The 21414-nt window shown below is 36.7% G+C and overlaps 1 protein-coding gene across 5 annotated transcripts in view; it reads right to left on the bottom strand.

The window, feature by feature from the left end:
* Nucleotides 1-5403: 5403 nt before the first annotated feature.
* Nucleotides 5404-21414, bottom strand: part of CHD9 (chromodomain helicase DNA binding protein 9) — a 102371-nt gene continuing 86360 nt past the window's right edge. For 3 of the 5 annotated variants that reach the window (XM_075510625.1, XM_075510628.1, XM_075510630.1), the window contains 8 exons: nucleotides 19365-19528; nucleotides 16971-17243; nucleotides 16015-16183; nucleotides 14801-14940; nucleotides 14066-14287; nucleotides 13131-13259; nucleotides 10982-11086; nucleotides 5404-8847 (listed from right to left, as the gene is read on the bottom strand). In XM_075510625.1, the coding sequence (XP_075366740.1) occupies nucleotides 7984-8847; nucleotides 10982-11086; nucleotides 13131-13259; nucleotides 14066-14287; nucleotides 14801-14940; nucleotides 16015-16183; nucleotides 16971-17243; nucleotides 19365-19528 (2066 nt within the window). In that variant the 3' untranslated portion in view covers nucleotides 5404-7983. The remainder of the gene's footprint in view (nucleotides 8848-10981; nucleotides 11087-13130; nucleotides 13260-14065; nucleotides 14288-14800; nucleotides 14941-16014; nucleotides 16184-16970; nucleotides 17244-19364; nucleotides 19529-21414) is intronic. The other 2 variants (XM_075510626.1, XM_075510627.1) reach the window with 2 other exon arrangements.

A 21414-nucleotide genomic window follows, 5' to 3' on the forward strand; every position in this document is an offset into this window, starting at 1 on the left:
AGGCGGGTTCGCCCACAGGGACGGGGTAGGAGCGCCTGCCTTGCTTCCGTGGCAATGCGTAACTGATGAGGGTCTCACTGATGCCATTGCAGAATCATTACACAAAAGAACGTGAGATCTTCATGAGCAAAACAAAAAGATGACCGGTTAACTACCGTTAAAGAGACCGTTAAATAAACCCAAACGACAATGAACTCGAGTTCTGTTACAGGCAGCTGTGTAGAGCATTTATACAACCAAGTACAAACAGTGACGTACAGCTCTTCATCCAAAGAGTTTTAGACGATTAGGAGGAAAAAAAACCCCACAATTTCAAAACAAGGCCACAAAATAACAAAAGATTCACTTTTGACTCAAAACTTTTAAATGGCTGTCCCAATAACTGGAAGCGAGTCGGGTAATTTCAGTTTTCAAAGGATAAACAGCAACGCATGGGAAAGCTACAGGGAGAGCTCCTATTGCAAAGGCCTGACTGAGCAGAGGGGACTCCCAAAGATAAGCCTCAAGGAGAGGTCAGTCCTGGAGCGGGTACATGTGAATTAAGAGATCAGTAGAACAGACTGTACTTTATTAAACGAGATTTATTGGCTGTGCCTGTTTGCTTTTGTACTACTAACATTTCAAAGCTAACAACAATGAAAGCTTCAGGGAAAAAAGAAATGTCAAGAAAAGATGATGTGGCTAACGCGAGATGTTTTCCAGGACATGAGCATGCATTTTTACCCAGCAGCGAGAGCACCAGCGGCAGCAGAAAGCCTGAGCTGGTGCTGGAAGATGGCGATGGCAGCGGGGTCTCCCCGCGCCTGCAGCCTCCCAGCCTGCCAAGACAACTTGGGGGACTTGCCCATTTCACTGTAACATTAAAAACTAATGGCTAAGCTGTATCTAATGTCTTACACCTCTTTTTTTAACACGGAGGAGCTGTGAACTTTGCCCTGAGGCAGCAGCTGCTTTGAGGTATACAGGGCATTGATGGGATGCTCTCTGCCACCCAGAAGTCTGTATATAATACTGTAGGGCTTTTCCGTTAAGCTAGATTTACAGTATTTGTTAAAACAGAAAGCAGCAATAACTTATTACAGTATTTTACTTTCTACTGAGAAACATTAATCTACTCTTTCAAAATCCTTTGGATTTAAAAAAAAACCGAGTAACAAACCCACCACAGTATTAAAAGATAAACAAAGCCTACATTAAAGGTAGGGTTATTATGCTGTGATTACACCTGCATACTTCCCAATGTTTTTATGCTTTCACTTTGTAAATAAATGGTTTAACTTGACTGCTCTTATGTAGAAGACTTTAAAAAACGTCATTTTTAATTTAATGGTCTACTGAAAACTTAGAAAAGAAACATTTTAGGCACAACACACACACTGAAATCTTTTTCATCCCTGAGGACTTAACTTCACTTGCTCCTCCACTTTGCTTCTCCCCCTTTTTTCCCCTTACAAAGAAGCAAGAACTTTATTCAAGACAATAGCAATGTTCACCATGAACACTGAAACAAAGAGCTATCCTCATTTGGCATGTTAATTACTTGAATCATTTCCACTAGTGAATTCCGTATTGTATCTACCAATACCGTAAGAATAAGTTACAGCCACTAGGTGTTACCACCAATGCAAAACTCTAATGGGGATAACCACACACATTGTTCTCAGTCTGGGTCCTTGACAGCTGCTAGGCTATCCTACAATAAAATACATTTTTTACTGTTTTGAAGTTTCAGAAACTTAGCTTATGAACGTGATAAGAAATGGACTTCTGCATGAACTACAAATGGTACTCAGAGCAAAGGGCTTCAGGCATACGTATTTCTCTGTTTTGTGCCCCCCTCCCCCCCCCCCCCAATGTCACAGTGGGGAACACAGCCATGGCAAGCTGAGCTCTTCAGACAGGTAGCACTCCAGAGACACAGGTACTGTTTGTAGCTCACAGAACAACTAGTGAACCTTTTCAAAATATGGTTGCACAAAAATAAGGCAAACGGCCTCAAATTCTTTCTGTCCTGGTGACTTTGATAATAAACTGTAGTTTCCTTGCAAAATACAAGAAACAGGTACCAAATCTTGAGGCCAAACAAATACTGCACAGTCATAGCACAGGCCCTGACTGTACTGGCCCCAAACAGTGAAGATGGACTGACAAATTTTTGAAATGGTGGTTAATGTTGTCTACCTGCAGGGAAATCAAGTAGCCTCCCAGGTAAGGCCAACTACATACCAGGCAAAGTCTGATCTCCTCATAAGGAAAGTCCAAGGTGACCAACTCCTGGAAGTATTTGTGTAAAGAGAAAAACATACCACAGAAACCTTTCTTCAGTATTCTCCCTGGGACCTTCCCAACACAGCCAGTCTTCTGATACTTCTGATGCTATTTTGCCAATGTGCGTGACTTCATCAGGAATCTTCCAACATCTGGTATTTTACCTTAAGCCTCAGCTGATTAAGACCAATAATTACATGAAGATTTCACCTGTCTTTTGAAAAGGAGAATGTTTCTTCATCTCAACGCTCTGAGAAACATTCATAACACTAAAAAGCAAAAAAAAAAAAAATCAGTTTATTTAGGTCAGAATTGCTGCTGCGTTAAAAAAATGAAGCAGTGTACACTTACCTTATTTAGGGACTAGGAGTTAAAAACTCTGCCTCACAGGAGCAAAAAGCCGAGCTCCTACCACCTGCTTTGAGAACCTGAGCAGAGATCAAACAGCAGGAGGCATAGGAGCTGACACAGTAGTTCCCAAATCAAAAGCTGTTCTCTTCTGAGAACAGAAAAGAGCTTGAGGACATACTATCAGTTTTGGTGAGCACTGGTGAAAAAGAGAGATGATGATACCATATCTGATATTAGGATCCTCAGAATTTCCCCAACCAGCCTCCCTTATACGCAGAAGAGACTGTAAAAGGGTTAGGCACAAGAGACCTTACCTGGAACACTAATGAGAATTTTGCACTCTTCGGTCTCGTTCACGGTTGAAGCAGACAAGAGGCAGGAGAAAGAGGTCCTCATTTTGCAGAGAAACTTTACAGCAGGATCTTGGGAATGGCACTTTCCTTCCCTGTGTGAGAGCCTGAAAGGAGGCAGTGTTAAAAAAAAAAAATCATAGCCTTAATTTGTCTAATTTGAAAATGTCCCTGGCTCCTTTTAAGTAGAGAAATGCTAGGGTTTGATTAATGCTAAGTAGTTTGGTTTTTTGTTTTTTTTTTTTTTTTTTAAAGCAATCTGAATGTTAGCTAGAGTATAAAATATTCTAAATTGAAGCTAAAATTGAAATTATGCAAGTCAAAGTGTTTTGCGGTCATAACTATTCTGAATATACTGTATGTACTTCTCCATTTCAAGACATCAGCCCACACTGTTTTGTGGAAAATTGTCCCTAATTCTTTTTATTTATTTCTCAGTGAACAGAGTTCCTAAAATGCTGGGTTAAAAATTGAAATATAACAATCAAAATATTGTTTATCATTTCTGGCAAGCTGGAACTTGTGGCAGTAGTGAATGATGTAATTTACTGACACCACTAGAGTTACAATGCATTTCAACATCGTTCCTCTGTGTATATTGTCAATATTTTCAAAGACTTATCTCACATGTACTTAATTACTAAAAGCTAGAACAGGTTTTCTCCTAAAAGAACAGTTTTCCTCAGGGAAACGTTAACTGAAACTTACCTTTGTCGTCAGAGACACTTAACCACCAGAAGCCCTTGCCGTATCTTTTAACAGAGAAATTTCATTTTACAAATCATTAGTTAAAAATAAAGTGATCAGGATTTTCTTACTGTTGAGTTATGGAAAGCTATTATCTTTATTTCCTTTTCCTCTAAATGTGACAAAGAAGTGATACTGCCTGTCCGTATAACATTAGGGCCATTTAGATAAGCCAGGAGAGTTATTTTGTAAACTCCCGTGGCTACACTAGTATATTTAGTCTCCTCTGCAGACACCAGCATAAGCCTGATGTCCCAACAATGTACAGAAGTAAAATTTGAAGTGTTGGTCAACTACAGCAGTGTAAATCCCTGATACAGTGTAAATACACTGATACAGCTTGCTTATGTTGAAGATAATTATAGGTGTAATAGAACTAGATCAGAAACTGTTTATACAACTGAATGTTAGTAACTTTCACACCACAGATAATTTCATGTAATGCTACACTGCAGATCCTTTTATATTAACCATGTACACCAAGCACACTTCATCTCACTACAGCTTAAATGCAGGCATTAAGAAGTAAATGTTCATTTTGATGGTGTATCAGTACTGTCATACAGAGCAATACATGAAAAATATATTACTAAAGAACATGGCAGAAATAATTTTCTCAGAGGCAAGATATAGCAAATAGGACAGAAATTTGCCTGGGACACCTAATCATCATATCCAGATTACTGTTTCAAAAAAGTTCAAAGGAGTGCAAAAATTAAACACCAATACTGTGCCTAAATATCTGTTCCATGGAAATAGTTCCATTAAAAAATAGATCTAGTTCTATTTTAATTTACAGACTAAGAGGATTGGATTGTAAAATTACAAGACATTTTTTCCCTTCTTTTTTTTTTTTTTCTTTTTTAAAATCTGTGACAGTTTTCTAATAGACCTGCTAAAATAAATTTAAAAAATACTGTTAGGGATTCTGCAGGACTTCCAAGGAAAAACGAAGGGAGAACATGAGAACAGAGCTCGTATGCATATGTGCATTTTTATCACCTGTGTACAGATCTGAGAAAGCAGAAGCTCAGAAAGGATGATCATGATCTGAAGACAAAATTCAGACTGGAATACATAAGAAGGGTACCACCGAATCATTCAAGTGCAATGACAGGTTAAAACAAGAAGGCACCTGACAACCAGGAGACAACTCACATTCAGGAGAAATGTCCGTGCCCTGTATGAAATAGCAACGAAACAGCAATACGAAAAATAGCAACACTAAGAGCTGTGTACCTAATTACAAGATTTAGTAAACATGTAGGAAGTAATGCAGAGTTTTAAAAAGAAAGATTCAAAAGGTACTCCACTGCCAGCATGCTTACCGTGGAACATTAGATGCATCATTATTTCAAATTAAGTCAACTTTTGGACCAGAACCTAGGGTGTATACTCCTTTCTAACAGTAGCTACTGAAGGGCTGGAACAGCAGCTTATTTTGTTTGTAAGACAACAGAATTGCAGGAAGTTGATTCCCAGAAAAAGTATACAACAGTAAAGCACAGTCTTGGTCAGGGGGTGGGGTTTACATCCTTGGCTTGATTTTTTTTTTTTTTTGGTTAAGGTCATAAGAATAATTTCAGTTTTAGAGCTTAACGCTGGAACTTAACTTTTGCTGCTGAAAGATACATGTTTAATCCCTATACAGACAGCATTATTTTCACATATGGAGGCCGACATCATGGGTAGTCAAAGAATATGTTTAATAAAAAATAATTAAACTTCCATTTGCTCTATAGAACATCATAGAAAGTAATTCAATAAATTACAAATGACTTTTTAAGACGCTTGTTCAACTACAGAAAGCAAATTCAGACTACACAGAACACAACTGGCAAATATTGCAAATGTCCAAAAAAAACCTGGACTAAGACTTGGATCATGAAGCCTGAAACAAGGGATAGAAATACAAGGCAATAACAGCTAAGGTTCTTTTAGTAACTACCAACACACACTTTATCATCACCTTGGATATCCTTTTAATTTTAACTTCAGTATTAGTGTAATTCTACTGAGGTTTCCTTATAACCCTTAACTTTATACAACCGTATTTGCATATAGTTTAGCTGATAGTGGGACATTTTTTCCCCTTCTGGTTCAAACTGATTAAAAATAAACCCAATATGTTCAAGTCTGCACCAGCCTTCATTACTTGAAACTGTAATTGCCTTATTACATAGAAAGAATCACTAGAATGGTAACCAAACTCACTTGACCATAATTAGGAAAATACTTTATTTCATAAATCTGATATAAATTAGGTTTTAGCCACAAGATTTAGGATTTGTTTTGTGGGGTAAGAGTGGGAAGTGATGGTATCGTTGACATACTCCATCAGCAAACTAAGTTAACAACTGTTTGTAAAACTTTGGCTATTTCATAGATGCATCCTAGTTAAATAAAAGTGCTATATTACAAAGGGCAAAATATTAAATACTTTTTTTTCCCCCCACGATGAAGAATTGCTACCCCCTTCTCTTGGCAGTTTTTAATTTTCACTATTGCTAAGACACTGCATGAAGGGCCAAAAATCAGAATACTATTTGGGAAAATACGTAACCAGCACAATCCAAATGGTACTTGTATAATTGTGTAATTACATGTAATACTGCTTCTAATCATGGGGCTAGTTATTTTGCACATAGAAACTTATATTTCATTGGTAAAGTTCTTGATAAAAAACAACACAGTTGTTTTACTGTACAAGCAAGCAACAGAACTATATCAAAATATACAGTTTTTGTTTTTTTATTTTTAAATTTATCCCTTTGTAAAGCTTTTTCAATGACTTCTAGTAGTACCTGTATCTATTTTCTCTTAACACTTGCCTATTCTTGGACCGCAAACGATGTAACCAAGGTCAACTGAAGTCTCAGTCAGTTCAAAACTTCTGTAAATGTGAATCTGGGCCTTGACTGTGTCAGAGTAATAGCAGCTTAAGAAGAAGGAGGAATCATATCACACATCAAATATTAGACAGATTTTATATAGTAAAGGGTTCTAAGGATTTGGACTTAAACAGATGCCTTATGCCCTGTTATTGTGGTTTCCAGGAATAACTTGTCTTCCTTACTATTCAAAGTGCTTTTTCTTTAGTGGGTAACTCAGCATAATATATGAAGTGATATCCCAATAATGATTTTGGGTAATATTTAATATTTAGTCAGATTTAAATCTGCAGAGAAGTTTAAACTCAAAAGGAGTTCAAAACTATCTATACTTTATTTACCATTATTAACTGGTAACTCCAGGAGGTTTTATGACATAAAACACAAATAGAAATCTACACAAACAAAGCAAACAAACAATTTTTACATGAAGTATGCAGTGTTGAAAGGTCTTTTCAGTGGCACTTTATGACAGTTTGCCTCTTCTGAGTCTTGGGGAAACTACTCCTCATTTTGGGACTTTTAATTCTGCAGAGGGAGCCCAAAACTTTGCAAGGTGTAAACTAAATATCTACATGGTGCCAAGTAGCATGAAATAAGACAGTTTTTGCTTTAATTTCCCTTTACTGCTGTCGAAGAGAACAGCTGTAATGAGGGGGGAAAAAAAAACCCCAACAGTCATATCTCAACTCAGATTTTAACATGATATACAGGATGTCTTCAGAAAACAAAACAAAACCTGAAAACAAGTAATAGAAACCAATGTAAACTTCCTAAACTAACTCAGCTGAGGTAACAGGTAGCCAGTTTAATTGGCTGATTGGGAAAAATTTATCTTCTTTTAAACACACTTGTACCTGAATTGGAAACAGCAGTGCATCACAACACTAGAGCATTTTCATGTAATTAAAGCAATGGATGGTGATGTAGATTCTACAGCTTTCATGACATTCATTAGCTGCCCAAATTATTGCTGAGTTTTGATCTGTAAATTATAAGTGTCAAGGAGGCTGTAAAACTATATTCAAATTAAATCAATAATATGCATAAAGTATTCTGTGTTCACTGCAAATATATTAAATATACAGCTCTTACTTGAGCATTATTTTCATAAAATTAACCCCCCAACAAAATTATAATGCCTTTTGTTGTAATTTTACACCATTGTGTATTTGATAGTACATACAAGTTCAGAAACTTATGAACTTCAAGAAATATTACATGCAAAACGTCTCTGAAAGCAGTTTGCACTTCTAAACAAATACTGAAATGTTCGGTCAGTAAATCATTGATGCACTCAACACTGGGTTATTTACAATGAAATAATTAAAGAATAAATTCAAAATCAGTTTATAATTTAAGTGCAGAGTCTGGGGTCAGTCTTCGTCACTGGAATCTGAATCCTCAGATGAAGACGATGTACTATCAGATCCAGATGAAGCATCTGCTTTCTCTGAACCCTCATCTGTGCTGTTTTCATTGTGAGAGCTTGGCTCTGTTCCCCCTTTGTCTTCCTGATCTCTAACCCTAGAATTTTCTTCCTTTTCTTCTGTGGGCTTGGCTGAGCCTGTGTCATTGCTTTCACTGTTCTGTACATCAAAAATATTAGACTGAGACAAAGCTGGGATATGAAGATTAAGGCCTGGAGTGAGAAGCATCCCTGGGTAAAGTATGTTGGACAGAAGTAATGGGTTAAGAGAGAGAGGATTGGCAGCTGCAGCAGCAGAGGATGTTGAAGGAGAACTTGAAACAGAGTTTTCACCACCAGTATCCGTATTTTGGTCTTCTGTCCTTTCTTTCTTTATATCTACCTCCTTTGAATCGCTTCCCTTTTTTTCCTCTGAAATAGATTCTGTAGACTTTGTTAGAAGTCCTCCCATGCCCAGCAAGTTTGGTAATCCAGCCATCCCTGACAGCAGCATGGGGAACATGGCAGCCATGTTCTTCGCTTCTCCTCCAGTAGTTAAGCCAGCTGGCATTCCCATTAATCCTGCTGTTACTTGCAGCGACTGCAGGTTTTGCAGGTTTTGTTGTAAGGCCTGAAGACTAGGCAGATCCACTCCCGGAAGCAATCCGTTAGCTAGCAGAGGGTTAACTGATACGCTTGCAGTGGTGGCAGCTGCTGCAGCTGCTGTTGCCTTAGCAATCTCACTTTTGGGGCGCCTTCCTCTCCGGCTTACTTCTTCCCGCACTACAGGTCCAGTGAGAATACGGTCAAACATACCTTCTGGAAGAAATCCCTGCAAGAGACACATTGCGCATTTTTAGTATTTTGAGAGCTTAGAGATGGAAAAGTAAAAGCAAACGGAAGACCCAAGCATACAGTAACAGTGTCAAAGATTATTCTGGTATGTAAGCACAGCAGCTTGATCTCCAGACAGCTCACTGGAATTTGTGGTGACTTTGTGCTATCACATCTCAAACGTCTAAAGGCCCATTTCCACAGTGATGTCTACACAGGTATCTTCTCAGACCCTCTGCTAACTCATCCTTAGACGTTTGTTTGCAGATCAAGCCAAATACAGCCAATTATAGGAACAATCTCAATTTAAGATCTAAACCAGCATTACTTTGCAATATTACCACATTCCAGTCATTTGACAGTTTAATTAAAAAAGAAAAAAAATCACTCAATTTAAAGTTAAATATAAATGTGTGATTTCACACAGACCAACAATCTCCGAGCCCTTTTTATTATTGCTAGTGTCTGTTTAACATCCTCATATTTCACCTCATCCATAAACTTAAGAATAAACAGTAAAGACTCAAGTTCAATTAAAATGAAATTCAGAACACTTCTTTTTAGGGCTTGCACAGTATTACTTCACCTCTGTAAGCCCTCCTACCTAATGATGAAGAAAGAATTGCAATGCACACTAATATTATCCGCTTTGAAATGCATTGTCTTGAAAATTCCTCTTAAAAATGGCAATCTCAAGATCAACTATTACTAACCTCCATACTACAATAGCCTTTTTTTCTCCAGCAAATATCTCTAAACTAGCTTAATACAACGAGAGGAATTCAGAACTCATGCTCTGTTGTTCTGTCCTGGGCATCACTACTAAATTCTAGAAGTAATTCTGCTATTATTTATACCTTTATTCACTGCAGTCTAATCCTGTTCCTAGTTATCTATTTCTCTACCAGAATGTCCCACAAGGGTACTGGCATTTAGGACTTCACAGAAAGATTACAAGTTCTGTTGATATTGAACTAGAAAAAAAATAAACTTGGTCATTTCTTTGCCAGAGGCTGAAGGTGTAGCGTAAATATAATGTACTTCTGACAAGTTCTAGTAGGTGAGGAAATAGACTTCACAAGAGTATTGCCAAACCATCTTCGCTTTTGTTAGACACATGGAACGGAAGAGTAACTGGGTTAACCAGAAACCGTTCTTCATTATACAACACAACTTTCTGAAGTTCAAAATACGTCCTTATCTTCGAGGCAAACAGGGAATGAACTCAGAACCATACACCATACTTGAACCAATGACACTTAAAAGGAAAGAGAGACCAGCTATATAATAGTTCCTGTAATTAAAATGCGTACCTGCTGTTTTGTTGGAACTGTGGACAAAGCCTATCAAAAAACTTTGATATTTTAAATTTAAACAAGTACAAACCTCAAACAAAACAAAACCTCACTCAGTGAATGCACCTTGCTACTAGTAAGAAGCTGACTCAGGACTACCAGGGAACGTAGTACTCTTGTCACTAACTTTGTCGGTAATCCATACAGAAGGAATACATGGGCAACACTGAAGCTGCAGTGCAGACCTACTCCTAAAAATATGTATTAATATATTAACCTCGTTTCCTGCGCTGGAATCTCAACACTAGTTTTTAGCTAAAAACAAAACCTCTAAGAAATACAAAATAGAAATTCTAAGTAGTAGAAAATAGCTATATTAATACTTGATTTACATTTTGATCGAGGATAGTAATTTCTTAAAGGTGCACACTGAAAGTAAATTAAATACAATTTTAAATATTTATTTTACTTTTTAATTATCTGCCTAACTGTAACTTTAAGAATAAGAAAGTATTCTGTGGGCTAATACCTTCCCTAAAAAGCTTGAAGACTACATTTATGAGATGAAAAAAATCACAGTATTATAGCACCTTCAACCAAATCTCTAATTTGGGGTTGCCAGCCACCGTCCCTCCCTTCCTCCTACTCACAGCTGTGCCAGCAAACCAGGAACTGAGGAGCTGGCAGAAAAAAGCTAACATTGACTCACATTCCGCATTTAATATAATACCAGAAATGAAAGCATGCCTTTTGGCATGCCTTCCCCCCCCCCCGTTTGCCTTGTTTGTTTTTAAGATACATTTCATGTCATGGTTATCTTATTCTACAAATACTCACAGACTGCTTTACAACTTCTCCCCATTCAGGAGCCACTCCATACTCTGGATTTTCTTTCAAGAACCTGCACAAATCCTTCAGAGGGGGAGCAAATGCACCCCCCACCTGAGAAGCAGAAGATAGAAGTCAGGAAATACTTCTCGTTTGATAAGAAAAGGCAACATTTGTACCTGACACTGTTTCATTTTTGCCTTTTATATAAAACAATACAAATAAAGTCTCACTTTAAATTACCAATGAGTACAATACAGCTTTTGACTGATTCCTGGTATTGTATGTGAGATACTCTTGATTTGTTCTGAATCTACTAAACTCAAACTCACCTATTAATCTCATACTCTGCAACTTCAGTATTTGACATTCCTACTGATGTTTAATATCAGAGTTTATTTAGACATGCAGTGAATGGAAGAGCAGCTACACGAACAGAGGACAATAGTGGTCCAAGTATTACCAAGAAGGTTGTAACTACAATCTTGTTAAACTCTTCCTTTATCCACTAAATCAGTCCTATTTTATCATCTCAGCCAACTTTCTAAAAATATTTCCATTCAGGGCTCTGCTTCTCTTGTGAAATTAGTTCTTGTATTTTTTTCATGTGAAAAAGGCCAAGTTAAGATTGTTAGACAGCAAGTCCTAATAAAATCATATAAGCAGGGAAGTAAGCCTTCAAATTAATCAGAAGTATTATTCAGATCCAGAAAGAAAGAAGAAATGGTAGAAAGAAGAAAGGAGAAAGAATTCCAGTTTCTACTCCACTTTCTCTATAAACTGCAACTTAAACTCACATTTTCTAGGCTACTTTTGGTCCCCTCACCCCCTGCTACTGAATGTATAACTGAACCAAAAAAGAAAGCGAGACAAAATGAGTTTGGTGATGCAGAGAAGTTGAGGAAAGGTTATAAATGGGAAAACTGAGGTTAACAAAGTAACAGAACAGAGTCTCAACTATGGTGTGGAAATTTATTAGCAAAAAAGAGCCGTCATGAAAACACAGGCTTTTACAGCAAGCACAGATCAAATCTCTCACTCCTTGATCATCAGCTTTGAAAAGATTCCTCAGGGCACAGCTTACTGTAGAGCAGCCAAGGGTCTGTTTTTCAAGAGACTAGCAACCATACAGGTTCCTCTTTAGAGCTGCTGTCTCAATGCACTGAAGAGATTAAAGACTCTCAAATTCTCCCTTAATCTCCACTACAGATGCAAAAAGCTTCTGACCTTAATACAGCAGCATTAAAAAATTTCCTGCTTTCCTTGCAACTGCTCTCTAACAAAAAGAAAAGCTAGCAGTATCACAAGAGAAAATGCTCCATACATTGACACAATACCTCAAAGACTCCCAGTGGACTGCTGCTCTGGTACTATATTGACATGCAAAGACACCATCCCACACATCTGTCCAAATTTGTTCAATAAACAACAGTCATGTTTTGCATGCTTTCCTCAAATATTGCCTTTTATCCTTCCCCAAAGCCTATTCAAATGCATTATGCCTTTCCCAAACTTTGATCACCTGTTCAAAAACTTGAATTCAGCACCTGGTCTCCCATCTTCCAGTGTTGGGATTTTATACAAGAATCCCTGTTCTACTTTTGTTCCCCTGTTACACTACTGTTTAACCTAGCAATGTGATTTACAATGGATATATACTGGTGAACCATAAAGGTCAAATGCCAAAGATAACTGAAAAAATAAAAAACCAAAATAATCCAGTACACAGGATTTAAGCAATTCTAATGGACAAGTTTCTATGCAGGATGCACTACCAATATAATTTTAATCATGTCAAAAGTAGTAATGAGAAGATGTACACAAAATTTAGAACTTGAGAATGCTGCTACTTTGATCAGAACAACATCTATTTCAGTCGACATGCCTCTGTTTTAGTCAATGGCACAAATATTGCAATACAGTGTTCAATTCCAGCTGAACATAATCCACAGGCTAAGTTTCTAGCCATATCTCACATTTTCATAGTTGCAAAAAGTTTACTAGAAGATTGTCATTGACTTTCTTGCTCTGTGACAAAAGCTTAAAACAAAAACCTTTCATTTGTACACAGTATTTTAGCAAGTGTAATACTAGAGTTCTTCATTTCAGGTAACTTTACATTTGGGGAACATCGGAATGGGAGCAGTAATATGAATACCTTTCTTGCGTTTCTTCTATTTATGAGCTGAACACGTTCTTCACCAGTCAAACTATTAACATCCAGTTTATTAGGGTTTCGACAACGGTGTCTTTTTTGTTTGGGCCTCCCATCGTGCAGCTGCATCCTCTGTTATAAAGGAATTAAAAAGCCAATTATCTTTCTGATATAACTTTTAAAAATGGTAAAGATATATATGCATCATCTTAAGTCAGGCATTCAATTTGAAGTCAGCTTTGATTTCAGAAATATTTTAGTAACAATACTAATTTACTAGTCATATAATAAGCAGCCCAGTAGACAGCGCTAAATCCTCTCTAATATGCCTCTACCCGTTGGTTTGTTTTAATAATTTTTCACTTTTCAACAGTGCTTTAACTGTCAGGAATGTTGCTACTATTTTGTATTATAACATCTTTATAAAGAAATAAGGTTGTTATTCCAGACATCATAAATATGATTTTCTTATGTTCCGTTCAACATTACCAAATCTCAAATTCAGAGGTAAAATGAACATCATACCCACACAAATATCACTACTATAGCACTGTAACACAGGTATGAAATACATCCCATGGTAAATATTTAACCCTCTTGCACATCACTAAATACGCTGTTATACATTTTCAGCTGCCATCATCAGTATCACGGTAATGTGGCTTTTCTTATCTTAGATAATTTTTTTAATCCTAGGTAAATTAGACAAAGATCAAATGTCTTTCTTTAGTATTGCTTTTCTTGGCAATTACATTTGTGATTGAAAAGGAAGGCTTGGGGAGCTCAAATTACGTGAAAAGAAACAGACATTTTCATTTTCCTAAACAAAATAGAAGAACAAAGAAAGAATAATTCCATGTAACAGAGTACAAATTCAAATACATTTTATGAGGAATGTTTTACTATTTAGCTAAAACAAGGCTGAAAGGAATACTCACAGGAATACAAGCTCCTGAATCTTCAACATATCCAGGATGTTCTTTAAGCCACCTTTCTAAATCTTTTCTTTTGGGGGCATCATCACCTGCAAGCCTTGTTCCATCTTTTAGGTTAATAACAGGAACTGGACTCTCTGCATCAAGCATGCCTTGGGACTGCGTGTAAGTGAGTGCTGGGTTTATTCCTGCAGCAACTTGACAGGAGTTAATACCTGGATTAACCTGGAGAAATTCAAAACATTTGACTAAGTTCTCCACAGAAAACAAACCAACACGATTACTTCATGTATAATACAATGAAGGCCACGGTCCTACAGATCATTATGCACACACACAAAGACTCAGTGGGATTACTCATGCCATAAAGATAGTTCCCTTTAAGTCACGGTACAATCAGGTCCTGTAACAGATGTTACAGGAAAGGATGTCAGAAGGTGTTGCTAGGTCAAATATCAAGTTTTTAATAATACACTGTTAATTACAGTTCATCAAAACTAGAATTAAACTTACTTTTTAGAAATAGTTATAAATATTGAACATACCTACTATTTAGTAAAACTCTACCAGTTCTCATTTGTGTAGTCATAAACTATCAGTGAACAATTTCAGAAAAAACTCCAACCCAACAGTTTTGAGTAATAAAGTTTTTGTTGTATGTTGACAGCTGGTTATGCTCAGTTAAGGATTAACAGTAATCTGGACCTTATTTTTTTATATAAAATCAGGTTTACTTACATGATTAGGCTGTTTATTTCGATTTATAAAGAGGACATCAACTCCCTCCACATTCTTCCTTCTTCCTCTTCTCTTTTTGACTACAGGCTGACTGTCAACTATGATTCCATTAGCACTGGCTGTTAAGTGACTGGAATTACCTAATTAATGATGCAATAAAATTAGTGTCAGATGCTTGAGCTGTTTATAACAAGAAACATGTCCAAATAATAATAAAAAAGAAATAAAATTACTTGAAATACTGCAAGTGCACATAATTTCTACATGTAATATCTAACAGAAATTGCTTGTTGTTTTATGACTGTTTAAAACACTTAATATCAGGCTTTGAAAAGCCACTCTATGATTAAAGTTTCCTACTACTGCCCCCTACCCCCTCCAAATAAATCTGTACAGGGAGGAGAGGTGTTAAAAACTGCTGACATCACACACACTCAGAGGCAGACATTCCTAAATAAATGTTTGTAACAAGACCTTAATGGTACGTTGTAAAAGAACAAGAAACTACAAAATGCAAGTGAAGGGTAGTATTTTTTTTTTTAAAGAAAATGTTCTCATCCATGTATGTATGCCATCTCAATGAATTACAGTCATTTAATCAGAAGCTGGCCTAAATCAAGCACCCAATTCTAATAATTTCAAATATTTTAACCCCAATTTTAACTGCTTACTTTAGATTCATTTTTATTTGTCAGTGTACACCTACTGTTATTTTTTATGAAAATAAGCTGTAAGCTTTTGGCTATAAGCCAAAAAAATTGGGTCTAGACTATTGTCCTCCACTGTTTCTTTACATGAGACACAGGAAAGAATATGAAGAGTGCAAATTAACACAGGCATAAATCTGGAACTCTTCATCTTCACTTACAAACTAGCCACAATAAGTTCCGATTTAAACTGACTTCTGTCAGTGTAGAGTGATGCACCTTATAAGTATTAAAATCTTCTTGTGGGGTTGTTTATAATGTGTAATGGCATCCTTCTAATAAATGAACATTACAGTAACTGACACTGTGAGAGAGTGTTCATGTGGTTCAACCTCACGCCTCAACTTAGGTGCCCAGTTTCCCTAGCACACTGGAGAAATTCCTCCAGACTGCAGTTCAGAACAAATAGCAAACATCTCTCGCCACTGCCTATACATGGAGATCAACAGAAGAACCCAGAAGCTAAGATTTATTCCCAACTCTTATGCCCTCTGACATTTTATGTACCTGATTCAGGAAGTGATTTAGGGAAGTTGACAAGGCTGGTTTCTGAAGCATTCTGGAGTTCGCGTAGCCGAGCCAGGTATTGCTGCTGTCCCAATGCACCTTCCTCGCTTTCAAATGGCCTTTTCTGAGACAGTCCCTGCTTCTGAAAAGTCAATTTCAAACCACCTTCCTGTTAAATAAATCCCAGGGTTAGAAGAGTCTCTTCTGAAGCAGAAATGACTACTTCATAATCAGGATTCTCACAGATAAACAGTTACACTAGAAGAGTTGAGGAAGAATGAAAATATTGTATTAGACCTTAAAACAAGTCCTTCTCTTCCGTGTAAAAAAATATGAATAGAAATTTAAATTGAATTGCTTCTATGAATATAAATTTTAAATTATCTCTCAACTGAAAAATCCAGACACTGAACAGCTGTCTAGCTCCCTAATCTAGTCCTAAAGAAATGCCAAACCCAATTACAAGAGAAAATTTTCAAACGTTTTTATGTGCTACCAATAGGTATGCAAAGAAAAATGTTTGAAGCTTCTAGCTTGCATTTAAACTGGGAAATTTACCTGTGAAGACCATAAAATAATGAAAGTGCGTGCTGGATAGGACATGCTGAAATCTTCAAAAAAAGCCAAACAAAAGAAATACCTTTTCTGACTAACCAGATTTCTTAGAAACAGCATAAAGCAGGCTGTCTGAGGCAGCACCAGAACGGCAAAATTTCAATTTAGAAAGAGAAATAACAGTGACTCCTTCCAGTGACTTATGCAAATCAAAATAAACAAACGAACAAAAAAACCCCAAACCCAAAACCAAAACACTCAATGCCCAGAAGCAGCAGACCCAAATACCCACAAACAAGTGTGTGAAGGAAGTGAGAGTGAGAGCAGGCAGCCACTTGCAGGTAAAGCATGCCGCACACCGCAATCGCAATCAGGTCCTAGGGCAATAAAAATAAACATACGTCATTGATTTTCACTGTAAACTCCTTTTCTCGTACATGCTTCTTCACCTTTGACATCTGTGGTGACTGATCATATTCTTCTTTAACACCTGCAAGAGGGGGTGTTGGTGCGCTGGGCTCACTGTAATCTGCAGCTGCACCTGGGCTATCCAGAAGTTTGGTTGTGTAGAAAGATGCCACTGTATTGCTGTCATAGCTCCTTCTTGCTGAAGGCCATTTACCTTTCAACACTGTTTGACAAATACTATCAAGTCGATTAATCATAACTCGATCCTAAAAAACAGAGAAAGTATTTTTGTAAGAGTAATGTTTACCAACACTGTACAAATTACTTTTATGTATTATCTTCTAATTCTAAAAAGAAAATAAATGACAAAATTGTTAATCACTGACTTGAACCTGAAAGATTTCCAAGTTCCTGAATTTGTACAGATTCCCTGTAAAACTTTGTGAAAGCCACCTCTGTACTTAATTTCACCACCTGTAAACAAATATGCAATCTCATCTATACAGGGTCTGGGGCCTGCAAGTGCTTGAAACACATTATCTCACTGATTTTTAAAGGAAAAATATGGTAACTACCGAAGTAGTATTTGTGGGTCTGGCTTTGACTCACTGGCAGCAGGGTCTGAACCTGTGGGGAGCACCATAACGTATCTGGCGAACAGCATTTATAAAACTAGATCTACAGACTTTTATTCACGTCTCATTTTAGCTTTTGAAACCACATTATTCCTCAGTCATATTCTCAGACACCAAACACAGATCTGACTTTGCACTTGCGTACTCAAGTCCCAATAAACTCAGCTAAGTATACGCAGACGCCAGAAACTACCAAGTTTCCTGATACTTTCAGAGTGCAGTTATTTGTAAATAAAAAATGTGAAGGCTAAAATTACCTGTTCTGTAAACAAACATTTTTCGCCAAGTTCAAGACCCTCGCCATATTTAAAAAAGTCTGATTTTGTACACTCTGCTGTACTCACACTTTTGTACACCATTTTTCACAATCTGCCAAGCACCTGTGACATGAAAGTTATGCTCCCCTTCTCAAAATGAATGCTCAAAAATTATGAATAGTAGCATTTAGGTTTAAATGTATCTTCCAGGAGCAAACGTAACAATAACTAAAGGCTCCTGAAAGTTCAGATCCTACATCTGTTTTCCTTGTTTCATCACCCTTTTTGTCTCCTGTGTTGCCTTCCTTTTCAGACTTTCCTCAGCCGCCTGACCTTGAAACTTTTCATTACAAGCTTGTGATCTGGCTCTGAATTTTCATGCTGATTTGCAAGTCATGCCTGTTCCACAGAAGGAGATTTTGAAATTATGTTTTTTATTAAAATGCCAGTGTATTTCTTTTATATAGCATATGCCTAGCAACACACTAAACACGCTAAAACATGCTAAAATTTCTTTAGAGCTATTGAAAAATATAAGCATCAAAAAAGTCTGTCACAAAAGTTACCATCATGTGGGCTTTCCTACACCTAAAAACCAAAAGGTAACACACTAAAACCTGTAAGTGTAATACTGACTATAGAAGCAAATACATTTTTGAAACCCTGAATATGTCCAACTAAGTCTCATTTTCCTTATACGTCAGGAAAGAAATATATCAAAAAAATATATCACAGTTATAGTTTATGTAGTGAACAGCCATTCCACCAATTCACGATTTTTGCTTCCTCTCCTTAGTAAGCTAGTAATTGAAAGTCTAAGAAACTGCTCTGCAGTCTTTCAAGCTATGTCAGCCATAGAAATTCAGATATGACTAAAGAGCTTAAAAATAGTCAGTATTTATTTCAAACAAGATGAATTTCCAGTCACTTAGTGTTACTATCTTTTTCAAAGTGTATTTTAGAATTTCACTAATTTCAACAATTCACATATGGAATCATACAGTTAAATTTTAACATAAAATTTGTATTACACCACTACTTCAGCCAGTCTATACTTTAACATGACTTAGGATTTTGCAATGTTGCTGAAAGAGTCCTACTACTATTAAGAAAGTTTTTCTAATATTTAGCTTCACTGATTTCTTGCTCTGTTTCATTTTTTACATTCTTTTGGACTACTCTGAACAATTCCTCTCACTGACTTAAGATCATCCAAATATCTGATAAATTATCTCATCTTCATCTTAAATGTGCTTCCTTTAAAGTTTTGTTTCCTATGTGAACATTCTCTCTTTTACAGATATAGCTATACAACTGATGTACAAAATGCTTCGTCCTAATTTTACTATAATGTACCACGAACAAAATTGTGGTTTTTTTCCCCAAGATCTCCCCACAACTCAGTGGTATGGTTTTAACTTATTTAATTGAATACTAATGTCCCAGTCTATCTTCCCTTACAACTTTGAAAACCAAAGTAGTATTATGAACTTGCCTTTGGCCAGTAGGATGCAGCCAACATGTATCCACCTTGTAGGAGATAACTGGAATTTGGTGTCCCATTGTTCATCTGGAAACTGTCTTGCGTCTCATCTTGCGTTGTACTCAGAGAGGCTACACTCTCTTCATCATATGCTTTTATATGCGGGGTTCCTTCTGCTAAATAAAACCACTAATATCATTTGATGTTGTCAAGAAGTTAAACACTCATTATAAGAGGTTCAGATGAACAAAACACACAGAACAATGTTCAGAGGAAGTCCAAACACAAAGTTAAACTGAAGAATTAATCTGTTAGGTTTTTCAGTATGACTGCTGATCTTTTTCTAGGCATGTAAATTCCACACATATTCCTGTTAATATTTCAAGAGCTCAACACATCAAACATTTAGCTATTTGAAAACAGACATGCTTCAGAGCAATCTGATAGGCAGTCCTTACTTATTTTAACATATTTCCTTTGTAAGCCAACATGCACTAAAATATAGAATGAAATTGAAATGAAAGGTGTCTAACACCAGAACATGGCAAATCTATTTGGATACTACTTTAAAAGACACCTCATTTCTTTTACTGGATGGAATGCTGGATGTTCCACGTCTTGAACACGTGTCTGCATAATTTAATTTTTTAAATTTTAATCACAGAGGATTTTTTCCTAGTGTCTTTCCAGTGTGTCATCCTTATACTTTTTGCCTCATTATTATTTTGCCTCCATCCAGACAACAATTTAAGTTTCACTATGACATGAGGAAACAGTCTGAAACTAGAAAAAAACAAAAGTGCTGCCTGAAAAGGTAAATACTACATCAGCACAATGAGTAAGAATATTGAGGGACAATTCTACAGAACTCAATTTGTCCTTAACAATAGCTATGTATCGAGTCATCTGATACAATTTAGCTCTCTCTTAAAAGATGTTTCAAATGTGAAAGGTGTGTCAAGATCCATGATCATTGTACAACATATGAAATAAAACCTGGGCTTAAAATTAAAATGCAAACGAAGTTAACAGAATTTTCCAGCATTTACCAATCTCTTCAACAGCAACTTACAGCAGAAGAGCTACAAAAAGAAAGGCTGACTGATTACAAAATTTTGCAGTCTGAGGATGGCACAATTACTTGCCTAAACAGACTGAGCTGGCAGAAAGCAAGCCTAGTATTTGGACTTGTAGCACGTGTTATAGTATCCACCATCTAGATCTAAATATTTGTCATACAAGCATTCCTTTTTTCTCACTGTTTTAATGTTTGCATGCGACTGTTTCCTCTGAAAATGTCCTTCCACTGCTACAGGCAGCAGCATCTTAATCATTTTGTTTAAGTGGCATTTTACTTGCCCAGTAATCATTTTCCCCATAAATTAACCCTACGGTTTCCATTTGTCATTTCCACAGCCAAGAGGATCCATCTGATTAATACAATGCCTTTTTCCCTGAGGTATTGGGAAAAAAAAAATAGCTTGCTTACTTATGCTGTCATCCCACTGCCTGACTTCATCCTCTGCCTTTTCCTACTACCATTTGTTATGACACAGTAGAGAAATCTTTTCACATTCTGCATTTCAATGGGGCAAGAGCAGAGGACACTTCATAGTATCAAAATAAAGAATGTACTAAAGAATGACTGGTTGGTTTATTAAAAATTTTAAATCACTGATCAAAGGTTTTTGCTTCTACTTTGAAGCTTTTGAAGTGTCTCTGTGTTATTTGGTCCTATGCTCTATAGTCGCCTCAGTCTTTTCTAAGCAGGTACCTATTTTTAAGCGTTTGTAAATTTTCAGTGCAAGTACACTGCTTGGCCACCTCCAGTTTACAAGAAAAAACAGCCTACATAACAGCTTGGACAGAAGGAAGCTTGCAGATTTCATGAAAGCACAATGAGGAAGCTACAAAGACAGGTGAGCAAGAGTGGGAAAAAGAAACAGGGAAACCAAAAGAATCTCTGTATTTAGGAAGAAAAAGAAACAGTAGTAGGGAATACACACACACACACAAAATATTTCCAGAAAACATTAGCCATTCAACTCTCCTCCCACACATG

This window comes from Mycteria americana, chromosome 8, assembly GCF_035582795.1.
Source record: "Mycteria americana isolate JAX WOST 10 ecotype Jacksonville Zoo and Gardens chromosome 8, USCA_MyAme_1.0, whole genome shotgun sequence".
Lineage (NCBI taxonomy): Eukaryota > Metazoa > Chordata > Aves > Ciconiiformes > Ciconiidae > Mycteria > Mycteria americana.